Genomic DNA, 17,470 nt, shown 5'->3' on the forward strand with positions numbered 1-17,470 from the left:
AGCAGAGTCAGGTATTGGTCAGCAGATAAGCTCCTCACCTCCAAGTCAGAAGATTGAAGTCCCTCCAGAGATTTGAGCACATAATCCAGTCTGTCGCTCCCTGTGGAGCACCGAAGGAGTGCTGCAATCTTGGACGTGCCGGCTTTTGGGTGAGGTGTTAAAACTGAGGCTGGATCTGCCTTCCCGGGCAGAATGGAGGAATTCTCTGCAGTATTATTCTTCCGCCAACATCACTAAAGATCATTATCTGGTCATTTATCTTATGCTTTTTATGGGATCTTGCTGTGTCATGTTTCCTACATTCCAACAGTGACTAGATTAGACTTCAAAAGGCACTTAATTGGTTTGGGATATTCTAAAGTTGGAAAAGGCACTATAAATAAATATACATCTTTCTTTAGGCACCTGGAAAGCAAGGCAGAAAATTCAGGAACAGAGCAATTCAGGCACAGAACATGGACAAAGGAATGGCATCCAAGTTCATGTGCCTTGTGCCTGCTTTCAGTTGCTATTTGAGTGCTAAACACACAACAATCTGCTGTATAGTTCCAAATGAAGGTTCCTACCAATACCATTATTCAGTTGATGGTTAGGGAATGGGTCTTACTTGCTTCCTTACGGTGCAGATGCACTTGTCTTATTGGCCACCCCCTGCACCAACAGAAAAGAATGACTGGGGATACTCACAGCTATACCTGACCGAGCCACTAGAAGGTGCAGCAATGTAGCTCGCATGCACATGAATGTCAAATATTTCTGCACAGGGATTACCTCCTTTGAGAGTGGTTCCAATTATAGAGACAGTCTGGCTGTAGAAAAATCTGTCCAGGCAGAATACCATGTCAGTCCCCTGGGAAGACAGGTATAGCTGTTGGGAGGCTACATCTGTGAAAAACCTTTGGAAGCAAAGAACTATTGAAATTGGTGGTAACAATCTGAGCAACACTTTGGGAAGAAAAGGCTGAATCTCCTTTAAGAGAAAGGATCCAACAGCTGAATAGGGGAACATCTATTTCTCATGGCCCAAAGCATCTGGAGCCTGCTCCGCCATTCGTTAAGATCATGGCTGATCTGATTGTGGCCTTAACTCCATTTTCCTGTCTGGCCGCCATAACCCTTGACTCCCTTGGCTGTCAAAAATCGATACTACCCAGTGCAGTCGGGTATTCTGACTGCACCTCTGACAGTGCAGCACTCCATCAGTTCTGATATCGACTTCCAAGTCTTGGGAGAAACTCGCCCAGGATCGCTGCACCTGGTGCAACCAAATAAAAAAAGCAAACGCGTATCAGGAGCAGAGAGAAAATGGCAAGGAGGGGAAATCCCCAGCCAGTAGCTTGTCCAAAACTCAGTCATCTGTGTTATCCTGTCCGATTTGCAGCAGAACCTTTCAGGCACAGATTGGCCTTAGTGGTCACCTACATACCCACCGGAACCCTGCCAAACACTGCAGATGATGAACGTGATTACCTTCACCTCAAAGGGCAAAGAAGATACTCCATCAGTATTTCAGCTGAAACACTCACCCTAGTCTTCAGGCTCTCATCCCCAAAGGGGCTTCTAGATCAGGTAATTGAGCATCAGGCCTAATGAGCAGCCTCAGTAGCAACAAGTGATGGGGAGCCCCAATTCTCAATAGGGAGAGCTGCTGAGCCATAGAAGGGACAATCCGCTATTTATACATTTGCTGCAAGAATTTTCATCCTCAGTCACTGGGAGTCGAGAACTACCCCCATTAAATGCCAGAAGGGATGCCAGTTCCTCTGAATGCTCATTTTAAACCTGTTAGCATAACCAGGCCTGTGTAAATGACAGTGAAACATTCTATCACTAGGTCCTCTGATCCCTCTCTATACCAATATGCTTACTGCAATTTATAAAGAGCCGGAACCTAAACTCCCTACAATGGATCAAATGAATTGTAATTTCCATACATTGCAATAGTGACTACACTTCAAACAGTTACCTCAGTGACAGTATGATGCTTTGAGGTTGTGAAAGGTTCTGTATAACTAGGAGATCTTTCTCAACTTAATACACAATATTGGTGACTTCAAATGGCATGTAAGGTTCTGAGGGAGTTTGACAGGATAGATGCTGAGAGGATGCTTCTTCTTGTGGGGGGGTATCTGGAACTAGGGGCACAGTTTCAAAATAAGGGGTCTCCCATTTAAGACTGAGATGAGGATCTCAGAGGGTCGCTAATCTTTGGAGAACAGAAGGATGTTGGCCCATTGAATATACTCAAGACTGAGACAGATTTTTGATTTGGGAATTGGGATGGAAGAAGGGAAAACGCAAAACTAGGCTCGATTCTCATGTTGTGGAGTCACAGAAATGATCAGAACAGGAGATGGCCCTTCAGCCTCGCTGTTTAATCACAGAGCCACTTACCCATCGCAAAACAGTAGGCAATAGACAAGCCGTGTGTGTGGCTTAGCTGTACCTCCCTCACCTCCAAGTCAACAAGTTGTGGGTTCGAGAGACTTGAGTACAAAACCTTTGCTGACGCTCCAGTGCAGCACTGAGGGTGTGCTGCACTGTCAGGGGCAGTACTGAGGGGAGTGCTGCACTTTCAGGGGCAGCACTGAGGGTGTGCTGCACTGTCAGAGGGGCAGCACTGAGGGTGTGCTGCACTGTCAGAGGCAGTACTGAGGGTGTGCTGCACTGTCAGAGGGGCAGCACTGAGGGGAGTGCTGCACTGTCAGAGGGGCAGCACTGAGGGTGTGCTGCACTGTCAGAGGGGCAGCACTGAGGGAGTGCTGCACTGTCAGAGGCAGTACTGAGGGTGTGCTGCACTGTCAGCGGCAGTACTGAGAGGAGTGCTGCACTGTCAGAGGCAGTACTGAGGGGAGTGCTGCACTGTCAGGGGCAGTACTGAGGGGAGTGCTGCATTGTCAGGGGCAGTACTGAGGGGAGTGCTGCACTGTCAGAGGGGCAGCACTGAGGGGAGTGCTGCACTGTCAGAGGCAGTACTGAGGGGAGTGCTGCACTGTCAGGGGCAGTACTGAGGGAGTGCTGCACTGTCAGAGGGGCAGTACTGAGGAGAGTGCTGCACTGACAGAGGGGCAGCACTGAGGGGAGTGCTGCACTGTCAGGGGCAGTACTGAGGGGAGTGCTGCACTGTCAGGGGCAGTACTGAGGGGAGTGCTGCACTGTCAGAGGGGCAGCACTGAGGGTGTGCTGCACTGTCAGGGGCAGTACTGAGGGGAGTGCTGCACTGTCAGAGGGGCAGTACTGAGGGGAGTGCTGCACTGTCAGGGGCAGTACTGAGGGGAGTGCTGCACTGTCAGGGGCAGTACTGAGGGGAGTGCTGCACTGTCAGGGGCAGTACTGAGGGAGTGCTGCACTATCGGAGGGTCAGTACTAAGGGAATTTTTTATTTCATGGGATGTGGGCATTGCTGACTAGGCCAGCATTTATTACCCATCCCTAATTGCCCTTGAGAAGGTGGAGGTGAGTTGCCTTCTTCAACCACTGCAGTCCATGTGGTGTAGGTACACCCACAGTGCTGTTAGGGAGGGAGTTCCAGGATTTTGACCCAACAACAGTGAAGTAACGGCGATATATTTCCAAGTCAGGATGGTGCGTGGCTTGGAGGGGGTTTTCGAGGTGGTGGTGTTCCCATACATTCTGCTGCCCTTGTCCTTCTAAGTGGTAGTGGTTGTGGGTTTGGAAGGTGTTGTCTAAGGAGCCTTGGTGGGTTCCTGCAGTGCATCTTGTAGATGGTACACACTGCTGCCTCTGTGCGTCAGTGGTGGAGGGTGTGAATGTTTGTGGATGGGATACCAAAGGGCTGCTTTGTTGTGGATGGTGTCAAGCTTCTTGAATGTTGTTGGAGCTGCACTCATCCAGGCAAGTGGAGAATATTCCATCACACTCCTGACTTGTGCCTTGTAGATGGTGGACAGGCTTTGGGGAGTCAGGAGGTGAGTTACTCACCACAAGATTCCTACCCTCTGACCTGCTCTTGTAGCTGCAGTGTTTATATGGCTGGTCCAGTTCAGTTTCCAATCAATGGTAAGCCCCAGGACGTTGATAATGGGGGATTCAGTGATGGTAATGCCATTGAATCTCAAAGGATGATGGTTAGAGTCTCTGTTGTTGGAGATTGTCATTGCCTGGCACTTGTGTGGCACGAATGTTACTTGCTATTTGTCAGCCCCAAGCCTGGATATTGTCCAGGTCTTGCATTTGGACACCGACTGAGTCAGTATCTGAGAAATGGTGCTGAACATTGTGCATTCATTAGTGAACATCCCCAATTCTAACCTTCTGATGGAAGGAAGGTCATTCACGAAGCAGCTGAAGATGGTTGGGCCTAGAACATTACCCTAAGGAACTCCTGCAATGATGTCTTGAGCTGAAATGATTGACCTCCAACAACCACAACTATCTTCCTTTGTGCTAGGTATGACTCCAACCAGCGGAGAGTTTTCCCCCTGATTCCCATTGACTCCAGTTTTGCTCGGGCTTCTTGATGTCGTACTTAGTCAAATGCTGCCTTGACATCAAGGTCAGTCACTCTCAGCTCACCTCAACTCAGTGCTGCACTGCAGAACATCAGTCCTGAGTGAGTGTTGCACTGTCGGAGAGTCAGTACTGAGGGAGTGCTGCACTGTTGGAAGGTCAGTGCTTCGGGAGTGCTGCACTGTTGAAAGGTCAATATGGAGGGAGTGCTGCACTATCAGAGGTTCAGTACTGAGGGAGTGGTGCACTGTCAGAGGGTCAGTACTGAGGGCGTGATGCTGTGTTGGTTGGTCAGTACTGAGGGAGTGCTGCACTGTTGAAGTGTCACTAGTGAGGGAGTGCTGCACTATTAAAGGGTCAGTACTGAGGGAGTGATGCACTGTCAGAGGGTCAGTACTGAATGAGTGTTGCATTGTTGAAGGGTTAATACTGAGGCAGTGCTGCACTGTCAGAGGGTCAGTACTGAGGAAGTGATGCACTGTCAGAGAGTCAGTACTAAGGGAGTGATGCACTGTCAGAGGGTCAGTACCGAGGGAGTGATGCACTATCAGAGGGTCGGTACTGAGGAAGTGCTGCACTGTCAGAGGGTCAGTACCGAGGGAGTGATGCACTATCAGAGGGTTGGTACTGAGGGAGTGATGCACTGTCAGAGGGTCAGTACCGAGGGAGTGATGCACTATCAGAGGGTCGGTACTGAGGGAGTGCTGCACTGTCAGAGGGAGTGATGCACTCTCGGTGATGTAGTCTTTTGGATGAGATACTAAACTGAGGCCCTGTCTCTCTCTCTCAGATTGAGGTAAAAGACCCCATGCCACTATGTCAAAGAAGAGCAGGTGAGTTATCCCCAGTGTATAAACTAAAAATTGATCCCACAACCAACATCAGTAATAAAGCAGATTTCCCAATCATCAATTCAAAAGGAAATTGGATAAATACTTGAAAGGGGGGAAAATTGCTGAATGAACGAGAGTGGGACCAATTAGAAAGCTCTTTCATAGGGCTGGCACAGACACAGGGGGACTTTAAAGCCCTTTGTCTCTGCAGTATGATTCTACTGGCATGGGCTCTTGGACATTTCTGCCCAATCCTTTGTTACAGGTCTCAGGTTGGTATTTAGAAGCCTACGCTTTGATCTGCCAATTGACAGAGTGCTTGGAGGTCATGGTGGCCCTGGTTCTGTCAGCTTTACTGATGGCTGTTTCAATCCACAGGAGACCATTGTTAACGTTCATGCCAATAGGGCATTGGGTGAGGGGGTGAAATTCTGCCCTTATCCTGCACATTTTCAGCATGACAGCCTCAGAAATTCTGGGGGACAAAATACTGGCAAAGATGCCACTTTGTAGTGTTGCCAACTCTGGTTGGACATTTCCCTGGAAGCTTCATCACATGACCCTCACAATGCCCCACCCCCATTCTCCTGCCATTGGTTCCCCAACCTGTCCATCCTCGCAATGCACTAGGTTCCTGCAAACTATTTGAAAACGAGCAGACGCTCCATGATCTGATTGGATGATTCTTAACTGTCAATCAAGCAGCCTTTTTTCCCATCTCTCTTGCCTTTATATTGGAAATGTCAAAATAATTTTTTTTGAAAAAAACAAATTTTTTAATCCCCAGGAATTTTTCCCTCAGGATTTCCTTTACTCTCTGCGATGTCCTGGAGACTAATCTTCAATTCCCAGAGACTCCAGGGCAATAATGGAGGGTTGGCTATACCTATTTTTAACGGGGTTCCTGCAGTGATCTCAGATATGGAGGAGAATCTCTCCCCTCCCACCTCATCCCCATCCTGGAAATTCATCACCTTGTACCTTAGCAGACCTCATTTGGATAGGATCAGCTGGGTCCTAATGACTTCAGCCACTCCATTAATCTGCATTTTGAATTCTTGAATTGAGTCAATTAACGAGATAATTTGAGCTAGATTTTCTCCTTGGGGAAAGATCCCAAGTGAATGGAGCTGATCCTCTGGAAAAGTCCCAGCCATGAATAGTCCAGCCTCTGATTGGGTGCTCGCTGTGACTGGTGCTAACTCTATGCTGCAAGACATAAAGACTTACAGCGTGGGCCAGAACTACAGAGAGGTCATAGGTCAAACTGTTCCAAGAATGGCTTCATTCATGGTTAGCACTGCTCATTATTCACGAGACGCTTGACAGCCTGGATATCCTGGGGTATGATCAATTATTGTTCTCAGGGTCTCCATCATTGTTGGGGACAGATTGACAAGGCATTGATTATGTATGTAGGTCAGGACAGGGATCCTGTTAATGTTCACCACTGTAAGGACATTGGCATCTTGTCCCCATAGCTCTCCTAACAGATTGATGATTAGGCTACGCAGGGATCATTGAGATGATGTCACTGCTTGTGTGTCATGGTCTCCCTTTCCCCGCCGCGATCCAACACAATCTGGGCACATTCTGATGTTACTGTCTCTCGTTCTCATCACCCTCCCACACAGATGCCTCTGAGGCCACTGGAAGTGGGGACAATCAATGGTTTCAAAAGGAAATTGGTTGGGCACTTGAAGGAAGTAAACTTGCAGGGCTATGTGGATAGAGCAGGGGAATGGGACTGACTGGATTGCTCTACCGAAAGCTGGCATGGACTGGATGGGCTGAATGGCCTCCTCAGCTCTCTCCACTCTATGAGGCTCACAGTGATAATGTCACAATGTGTAGGCCGACCACATTAAAACACAACACAAAGAGAAAAAAATTCAGTAAATCAGGTCCTAATGGACAGTCACTGCTGCACTTGTAACTACACGTACATGTAACAGGACTCAGAACTCCAGTCCTCGTCCTGTGGAGGATCTCCACATTTCAGGGTTGCATGATTTATCATATTAAGAAGCAAATGTTTGTTTGGTTTGTAGATGTTATCTTCTTCACAAAGGGAAAATGCATCAACTCATAACGTACAGACACTATTGTTATACAGACCAATACAGTTACTCAAAAATGTTACACTCTGATTGACACTTGACCATTGTCCAATGAAAGAAATCGTTCCATTTCCACTGGTCACCACACTGTGGAAAGAAAAGGAGGGTCAGTTCTGACAGACAGTGACGTAGCAACAAGAACACAAGAGAGTGTGTAGCAGGAAAAGGCCATTCAGCCTAACCCCTGCATCAAACTTACAACATTTGAACTTATCTATGCCTTGAAGTAATGACCTTGCAGACAGCTCTTTAATGAGGGCTGCTTTCTGTTGTGCGGTTACTTTGAGGCCCATATGTTAGCTCTCTTTGGCACTGTTTGTCATCTCTGTAGGTTGGCATCTGCGAGGTTTGGTTTTAGGCAACCTGAGACACTGCGACAAGCCATGAATCATTGGCTTGGAATTGCTTTCGATGATCCAGAGAAGATGGCAGCAAGATTATGGGAGAGGGAGATGGCAGATCCCACATAGTGGGCCACATTGTAAATTAGGTGGTGTCTCCGGCAACAGCTGCCTGGTCAAGACATCCACTGGATTTTGGACTGGCAGTGCCTGGATATTTAGCTAGCGAGATGGGGCAATATTGCCAAGGTGTTCAGGCCTGTAACGTGTGAGGCTGGAAGTTAGTTTGGGGGCGGGCGGGTGGTCATAAGATGTGTGGAAGGGTGAATGGTGGAAGGACCATGGATTGTGCATGTTTTGTATCGTTTTGGATTTAAATATAATAACTTGGCTTTATGCTTTTTTAACTTTGGGAAGAGAAGCATAATGAAATTATCAATGCTTGTGCAGCACAGCGATATTTCACTTTGGTCGTTGGGAACTAAATGGACGTTTGTTCTTTCAGAAAAAAAGTAGAATTGAGGTTCTGATGGAATGTGAGTGGTCATTCTAGGAGTCTTGAGAAGTGGTGTACCTTAGATAAGACAGCACTGAACAGAAACGGATCACTGGAGTGTTAAGCCAAATAATTCCTGAGACCAGCTTGCATTTCCCTGCTGGGAGTATAGACCTCTCCCCCGCCCTTCCACATGTGAAACCTTCCTGCCTCCACCTAGAGCTGACCATTATTGCTTTAATCTAGCTCACCAGAGTTCTAATTTAAGAAAAAAAATAACCTGCAAAACAGGAATTGCTTGTAAAAAGTTGGCGTTCCAGGTGTGAAAGAACAGTTATCAACCAAGTAACATCTGCGCCATACAAGTGTCAGGCAATGACCATCTCTACCAAGGGAGAATCCAACCATCTCCCTTTGATGTTCAATGGCATTACCATCGTTGAATCCCCCAATATCAACAACCTGGGGGTTATCATTGACCAGAAACTGAACTGGACTAGCCAATTAAATACAGTGGCTACGAGAGCAGATCAGAGGCTAGGAATCCTGTGACGAGTAACTCACCTCCTGACTCCCCAATGCCTGCCCACCATCTATAAGGCACAAGTCAGGAGTGTGATGGAATACTCCCCACTTGCCTGGTTGTGTGCAGCTCCAACAACACTCAAGAAGTTTGACACCGTCCAGGACAAAGCAGCCCGTTTGATTGGCATCCCATTCACAAACATTCACTCCCTCCACCACCATACACACAGGCAGCAGTGTGTACTATATACAAGATGCACTGCAGGAACTCATCAAGGCTCTTTCATCAGCACCCTCCAAACCTGTGATCTCTACCACCTAGAAAGATAAGGGCAGCAGATGCATGGGAACACCATGATCCGCAAGTTCCCCTCTAAGCCACTCATCAGCCTTCACTGTTGCTGGGTCAAAATCCTTGAAGTCCCTCCCTAACAACACTGTGGGTGTACCTACAACACATGGACTGCAGCGGTTCAAGAAGACAGTTCACCACCACCCTCTCAAGGACAGTTAGGGATGGGCAAGAAATGCTGGCCCAGCCAGTGATGCCCACATTCCGTGAATAATTTAAAAAACAGCAGGACTAGCAACCAATCGGTCTTGAGGGATTCAGGTGGGAAAAGTCAACTTATGACCACCTGAGCAAACTCTCCTGCTAGCCTGAAAGTGGACTAAGAAAAGGGGTGAAATTGATCTCTGTCAGTGGTGCGAAAGTCAGTAGAAAAGGTAACCAAGCCTGGGTGTAAAAGAGGCATTTGATTTGCAGTTTCTGCAGTACTGGTGGTGTTCAATTTCACCTCCAGGATTCAGCATCGCATAGCGGAAAAACTCACCTGTCACAAAGATTCTCACAGCAAGTGAAGAGGTCACCACTGGTCCCATTGAAGGCACTGTTGTTGAGGTATCTCGCACAGTCCACAGACTCCCGGGGCACAAAGAGAATTCCTAATGTACAGAAAATAAATGTGAGTAGGGTGGCTATTAGAGCATTCAGTCACTGACATCTCTTCTTTTACAGAATGTTTAGTACATGTTTAGTGGGGGGTGGGGGGGTGGGGGTGGGGGGGGGGGAGGTGGAGAGGAGTGAATGCGCTACAGAATTAAGAAGGATTGCACGCTGCATACCTGCGACACATGCATTCACCAATGAGACGATGAATCCTGTTATTAGAGCATGGATGACGATTTCCGCCATGTCACTCTTACGCTTTGGAGCTATGGCGGCTGTTGAGAGGGAGAGAAAATGTAGCTGAGTCTCATGGAAAGACAGACTTGCATTTCAAAACCTCAAGGCATCCCATAGCACTTTACAGCCAATGAAACATTTTTTTTTTACTTGGAGCGGTGATACAGATTAGATCATCTATTTTAGTGATGTTTGTTGAAGAATACATTTTGGTCAGGGCACTGCAGAGAGACTCTTGCCTTTAAAATAGCGCCATGGAATGTTTTACATCCACCTGAGAGGGAAGATAGGGGGCGGGATTTTCCAGCCCCTCCTGCCGGTGGGATCTTCCTGTCATCCTGCCAAAGTCAATGGACTTTTGGCTGCCTCGCCACATCTGCCGTGGCAGGACCCAACGCACTGGAGCCGGAAAATCCCAACCAGGGTCTCAGTTTACCATCTCATCCGAAAGACAGCACCTCTGACAGTGCAGCCTTCCCGTGGTGCTACGTTGAATTGTTCATCTGTATTATGTTCTCAAGTTTCTGGAGTGGGACTTGAACCCACAACCTTCAGACTTAGAGCCACGAGAGTTACAGCTGACACTGTATGATCAGGTCTTAGGCGCAATTCTTCTAAGGGGATAGGGCAGCTCCAGATAGATTCCGTGCCTGAAGTAAGCTGCTCTGAACACTAACTGGGATATTGGAGCTTGAACATGTTAGTTTGTCTCAGTGTGTCAGAATGTGTAGGTTCTGCTGGACTTGAGTACATAATCCAGGCTGACACTTTCCACGCAGTACTGAGGGTGTGCTGCACTGCCAGAGATGCATCTTTTGGGTGAGATATTTAACCAAGGTCCTGCCTGCCTCTTCAGCTGGGGTGAAAGATCCCACGGCACTGTGCAAAGATGAGCAGAGAGTTCTCCCAGTGTTTTGGCCGGCATTTACCGTTCTATCAGCGCCGCCACTGACAGATTATCTCACTTGCTCTCTGTGGGATTTTGCTGTTTGCAAATTGGCTTAAGGGGTTCTTGACATTACGAGAGTGACTTCACTTTAAAAATACTTCATTGGTTGTGAATTGATTTGGTGCATTTCCAGGATGTGAGAGGTGCTATAAAATTGTAAGTCCTTTGTTTCCAAATCTGGTGCAGCTCAAATTCTAAGAGGTAGCTCTAGCCATTTATATTGTTATTGACATTAAATTACTTTAATTATGTTTTTATACCCCAAACGACATGATAAAATAGTGACTTTTGCCACTTAACTATTATAAAGCAAGCTTCTCGAACCGACCTCACAGTCCACAATGACCCAGGGATAACTGTAGAACTCGGCTCAGCAAAGTTGATCTCAGCTGAGACAGCAGTTGGTGCAGTAAAATTGGCCTCAATCTGCCTGGAATAAGATTTGGAAAAATCGGCCAGGGCTCCTTATGATTATTATCCAGGGAGCCTTCACTTGATTAAAGAAACATGGACCCATGCTCCAAAAGTGTCTTCTTAGAGGAGCATAATAGGGAAAAACTGAAAAAACAGATCAGAGCGGACAAAAATCAGAATGTAGTGGTTGGGTGTCGTGATTTTGAAACACTTGGCGAGTAACTTGTCACATTGAAGACCTCTTGGACATTGACTGTGATTGGTTGGTTTTGCATTAGCTACTTACAGAGTCCTCCAAGCATGATACCAATTGAAGAGAAGTTAGCGAAGCCACAAAGGGCATATGTAGATAACGTCTCTGCTCTGACCTACAAAAATAAAGCAGAAAACGTAAACATTTTCCACAGGTTCCTCTGCTAAAATTTCCCAATTTGGGTTACACAACTTTTCTTTCAACCTAACTGAATGCAAAATCATCAAACCCGGTGGCTGAGCGTGTTAAGGAGACAAGCCCTTTCGTCTCTGGGACCTGGGTAAATTGAAGGGTAAGCAGAAAATGCTGGAAAACCTCAGTATGTCTGGCAGCATCCGTGGAGAGAGAAACAGAGTTAACGTTTCGAAATGTTAACTCTGTTTCCCTCTCTCTCTATAGATGCTGCCACACCTGCTGAGTTTTTCCAGCATTTTCTGTTTTTGGTTCAGATTTCCAGCAACCACAGTATTTCGCTTTCACTAAATCGAAATGTTTTGCCTCCCGTGAGTTTCTTAACTGAAATGTGGGGGAAAATTTTCCCGCAGGCTTTGGGATCTCAACATTGAGACTAAACGGGGGTCCTGAGCCTGTACTTGCCAGGAAGGAGGCTGGCTGGGCAATCTTACGGGAGGCGGCCTCCTAATTGGTTACTTCTGCACTCCCTGGTCCAATTACGGACAGCAGGTGAGCTCCCGATGCTCCCAGTCCAATCAGAGGGCCGGCAGCTCTAAAACCTTAGCAGCTCCACCCAGGAGGGGTGGGCACTGCTGAGCAGGTTGGAGAACGTGGGGCTGCTTCAAAATGGAGGTCCCTGCGGAGACGTAAATCGAAATAAGAACTCCAGAGGGGCCAAGCTGTGGTAGGATGCTCCTCTGGCAAAAGTGTTTGAGCCACAGGCAGGGCCTTTCCTGATGGCAGCCCCGTCTCTGGGGCGTGGAATCGCTGGGTCTAATTGCAGCCCTCGGGCAGAATCTTGCCCTTGTCGGGCGGACTTGGCAGGTGTCAGGTGGAGGCAGTCGGGAAATTGACTGCCGCCCGCGATTGAGGTTGGAAGGCAATTTCACGCTGGTGGGTCAGTGTTAAGGCCAGCCCAGTGTGAAACGCAAGCAGCAGTGCTCAGCGCTGCCTGTGCGGGCGGGGGGGCGGGGGGAGGAGGACGAGTGGGACAAGTGGGAACTTCGCGCATGCACACAAATGCACGTTTGAGAATCTCCCTGAGGCACAGAGCTGCCTCAGGGAGATGAAGAGTTTTTTTAAAAAAACTAACAAAGAAAAGGAATAATATAATAAGACATGTCCCTTCATGTAACTCTGTCACATGAGCAGGGACATGTCATTAATTACATTTTAACTTTTTTGTTTTATTATCAGTTGCTTTAGGAAACCTCATCCCGCCCGTGGATGAGGTTTCCTAAAAAGTGCAAAGGCCACTTGGCCTTTTCACCTGCCCGCCAATTGTATCTGACAAAATGAAACTGTACTTTAACAGAAGACATGAAATAACCAGCCAGGATGGCATCTTATTGTGGGGAGCACGAGTGATAGTTCCTCCACAGGGAAGGGAACTACTTTAATTGAACTACACAGTGCCCATCCAGGAATTTCCCAAATGAAGATCATATCGCGCAGCTATCTGTGGTGGCCAGGGATGGATGACGAAATGGAGAGTTTAGTAAAGCATTGTGTGCAACGTCAGCAATTGCATAAGTTGCCAGCGTCAGCTCCATTGCACCCATGGGTGCACATCGACTACGTTGGACCTTTCCTGGGAACAATGTTTCTGCTCATTGTCGATGCCCATTCAAAATGGTTGGACGTATATGAGGTGAAGTCACCAATGTCAGCCGCTACAATTGAGAAACTACGTCAAAGTTTTGCCATTCACGGACTACCAGAAGTAGTTGTTTCTGATAATGGCACGGCATTTACGAGTGCTGAGTTTCAACAGTTTATTAGCCTCAACGGTATCACTCATGTGAAATCTGCACCGTACCACCCTTCATCAATCAGACCGGCCGAAAGGGCAGTTCAAACATTCAAGGCAGGCATGAAAAAGCTAACTGGTGATTCCTTGCCAACCAACCTAGCACACTTCCTTTATCATTGCAGGACTACCTCTCACAACAACAGGCGTCATACCCCCGGAGCTATTGTTGAAACGCCGTCTCAGGATGAGATTGAGCTTAATAATGCCAAATTTAGGGGGGAAGGTGGAAAGGAGTCAGGGAAGCCATAAAACTAGACATGACTGGCATAGTCGCAGAAGGAAGTTTACCATGGGAGAGCCGGTGTAAGTGAAAAATTTCGGGGAAGGACCAAAGTGGTTACCGGGTGAAATAAGTGCAGTGACTGGACCCCTATCTTACCATGTGGAGGTGGAAGGCCGGATCATCCATAAACATGTGGATCATTTAAAGAAGAGAGAGACAAATCATCAAGATTTGGTTCCACCAGTGATCATGACTGGGTCTGTGTTTCCTGTTGAGGATGCTCAACCCAGGACTGATGTTCCTGTAAGAGTTGAGGATACAGAACGACAAGTGCCCACTGAAGCACTGGTGTTCAGGAAACTCCGGAAAAGGAGGTTCCTGACAAAGCACCTGAAGTTGTGGAGCTGTGATGTTCCACATACCAGGAAACCACCTGAAAGGCTGAACGTGTAAATTCCTTACCCAGTGTAAATATTATGTTGTCTTGTATTATATGTATAGCCAAGTTAAAGGGTGAGGAATGTAGTAATTATGGTTTTATTTAGTGTGTAATGTACCTTTCAGATTAATACATGTTAGGCAAGATCACATGATCTGTAGTAACCAATAGGGGAGTAGCCAGGCTACCTTAGCAGTCAGTGCATAGATGGAGTTGGAGTTGAAAGCACATGTGTAGTTGCTGCTTGTGTATTTTAAATAAACTTAATGTTTCCACACAAGAAGTGTCTGCAGATCAACTCTATCACTAATAGTAAAACTTGGCCATGGTCATCCTACAACAAGCCCCCAGTCTAAATTGCTCCTAATTGTGACCTTAAGCATGTAAAGTGACTGGCCACCTCTGTGCAGTAAGCAGGAAATCCACTTGCCAGGCCTCACTTAGGGGACTTGATATACTGTGGAAATGCATCAGGAAACTGTCCTGATTGAGGATATCCCCTTTCCGCTCCCACCGCTATCTCCCAATCTACCATCCCTGGGCCGGAAAAATCCAGCCCCTAGTTTCAATTGATCCCCTCCTTACTCAGACTGGCAATAAGGTTATAAACCATGACTTGTTGGAATCAATGGCATGTGGAGTTAGCACAACCTCCGGGATTTGAATCCATGAGGTGAAGGGTTCCTCACGCCATTGGCTATCAGCTCCTTTGGTGGTGGACTATTTGTTCAGGTTTAACTTAAACCGCTGTTGACACTGTGTGTACTCACTGAAATCCACTGTTTTTTGCCACTGATGTATTCTTCTACACCATCCAATCGTTTTTTCTGATACACAGAAAGTTTCTGGTAGGCTACAAACTCATTGAGAAAGAGTTTGACTCCAATCAGTTCGGCAACGAGGAAAGAATCATTCCAGTCCACACCCAACATGAAGGCAAGCGGCATGAAGATATAGGAACAGATCACCTGCATATACAATATAAGATAAACCTCACTACAGAAACAGATATCCTGCATATCCAATACAAGATATACCTCACTACGGGACTGTCAGCTTTAACCAGCATGAGAGTCTTTGCACAGTACAGTTGCAGTGTCCCACAGAATGCAAATCTGAGACTGCTTTTGTTGAATATATACATTAATGATTTGAATATTGACCTAGATGGAATAGTATCCAAATTTGCAGACCATATTAAAATAGGAATCAAATTAAATAATTCTAAGAACCAAAGGAAGCTGAAAGGGGATATTGGCATGATTAAGGAATGGACAAAAAAGTGACAGATGGAATTCAGTAACAGTACGCCTGAGGTGGTCAATTATACTTCACAAGACATTAAAAGCAGCACATCAAGTGGACAAGGTCATAAAGTAAAACTATTGTAATACTCAGGTTTATGGTTAAGATCCTGTGAATACAGAAACCTTAAGAACATAAGAAATATGAGCAGAATTAGGTCATATGGCCCCTTAAGCCTGCTCCACCATTCAATAAGATCATGACTGTTCTTATGTTCTTGAAATGTGGTGATAAATCTGGCGTGTTCAATGGTTTATTTGATCTGCATTTGATTATGTTAGTCTGTTCCCTGATCTATATAACTGTACTTGATTGCTTAAGCCTGTGTGTGGAGCTGGAGAGAAGCTTCCAGAGAGAAAGACCTGGGTTCTAGCTGACATCATGTGTGTGTACAAATCCTGTAGGTTCTGAGATGTTTTAAAGTATTGTAAATTAAACAGTTGCAGATTTAGTTGTATTGTTCTGAGATTAATCAGACATCTAAGATATATAGCAAATCAGTGAATACATAACAAAACCTATATAAAACCTTAGTAAGACCACAGTTGGAGCAGTGTGTACATTTATGGGCTCAACTATAGGAAGGATATTGAGGCAACAGAGAGAGTATAGGGTAGATTCGCTAGGATGTTGCCTGGTAGGATGATTATGTGATTCATTTCCTAGAGATGTTTAAATTATGAAGGGATGTGACAAAGCAATATGAATAAACTGTTTCCAATGGGTAAGGGGTCTAGAATGAAAAAACATAGATATCATACAAACTGTAGGAGACTTAGAACCATGCAGGAGAAACATTTTCATAGAAAGCATTGCGAAGCTGTGGAATGCACAAGCAGAGTTAGTGACTGAAGCAGACACCACATCAACATTTAAGTTATTTGAGATGGTTAAAGGAAAGCAGGAGAAAGGGATAAAGGAACAGGGTGGGTACACAGTATTAGGATAATCATGCGGAGGATAATCACCAACATGGCCTGTTTCTGCGTTGTAATATCTGCACAATACCTTTTGCTAAAGTAAGTAATTCCTTTCACAAAGTGGCTCCCTTGTCTCACCATTTTATTGCTTCTTTCGGATATTTCTCAATTATTTAGGTTAACTGGGTTGCCATTGTAGTATTAGGGTGTTTGGCATAGCAAGGGTTAATGGGGGATTGGAGAACAGTATCACCCACGGTATGATGTAGGCAGGGGACAGAGTTGTATGGAAAGGGTCAAGGTGAAGACAACATGAAGTTAGTTCCCAGTCTGGGCTGTGCTTTGTACATATGTAAATAGTTATGTGTTACCAATAAACACTACTGTTCAACCTTACAAGCGTCTGGACCAACACATACAACAGCCATGACATCTCTCTGTAGCTATAAGTTGGGAGGTGGAATTACCATAAACTGATTTGGACAGCCCTTTGACAATGGTGTCCTTTAGGTGGTGAAGTGGACACAGCCAAAACAGCAAGTGCAAATTCTTGATCGATTGTTAGATGGAGCTACACAGAATAACTATACTGTACCTGGAAGCTAAGCTCTGGGTAGTCCACCATACCTCCAAACCAGGAGAGAGCTGCATTTAAAAACTCCAGAACAGCCAAAAATGCAAGCAGGTTCACAGCGATGTTAGCAACCAGACTAATAGAGGCAGAGGCGCCATTACTTGCAGCTTCTAGAACATTCTGTTCTCCTCTGAAGGGGAATAGATGAAAATAATAGTTACTTTCACTCCAATGTGGAATTGGATAATCTACTCTCTCATGTGGAGGAATTCATACAGCACAGAAAGAAGCTATTTTTCCCCTTCTGCCTGGGCCCTCTCTTTCAAAGATTAGTTCTACTCCCCGGCTCTTTCCCCCCCCTAGCCTGGCAAATTTTTCCCATTCAAGTAATCGTGCTCTTTAAATTTGCTTTTTCTCATCAGCCCTCTGGCTCTT

At 46.1% G+C, this 17,470-nt stretch overlaps 1 protein-coding gene across 4 annotated transcripts in view; it reads right to left on the bottom strand.

The window, feature by feature from the left end:
- Positions 1-7,315: 7,315 nt before the first annotated feature.
- The window catches only part of slc28a1 (solute carrier family 28 member 1), a 163,509-nt gene continuing 153,354 nt past the window's right edge, over positions 7,316-17,470 (bottom strand). For all 4 annotated transcript variants that reach the window (XM_078532598.1, XM_078532596.1, XM_078532597.1 and 1 more), the window contains 6 exons: positions 17,057-17,225; positions 15,007-15,204; positions 11,621-11,702; positions 9,911-10,009; positions 9,619-9,730; positions 7,316-7,510 (listed from right to left, as the gene is read on the bottom strand). In XM_078532598.1, coding sequence (XP_078388724.1) covers positions 7,390-7,510; positions 9,619-9,730; positions 9,911-10,009; positions 11,621-11,702; positions 15,007-15,204; positions 17,057-17,225 — 781 coding nt within the window. In that variant the 3' untranslated portion in view covers positions 7,316-7,389. The remainder of the gene's footprint in view (positions 7,511-9,618; positions 9,731-9,910; positions 10,010-11,620; positions 11,703-15,006; positions 15,205-17,056; positions 17,226-17,470) is intronic.

The sequence above is a fragment of the Cetorhinus maximus genome, chromosome 30 (genome assembly GCF_964194155.1).
Source record: "Cetorhinus maximus chromosome 30, sCetMax3.hap1.1, whole genome shotgun sequence".
Classification (NCBI taxonomy): domain Eukaryota; kingdom Metazoa; phylum Chordata; class Chondrichthyes; order Lamniformes; family Cetorhinidae; genus Cetorhinus; species Cetorhinus maximus.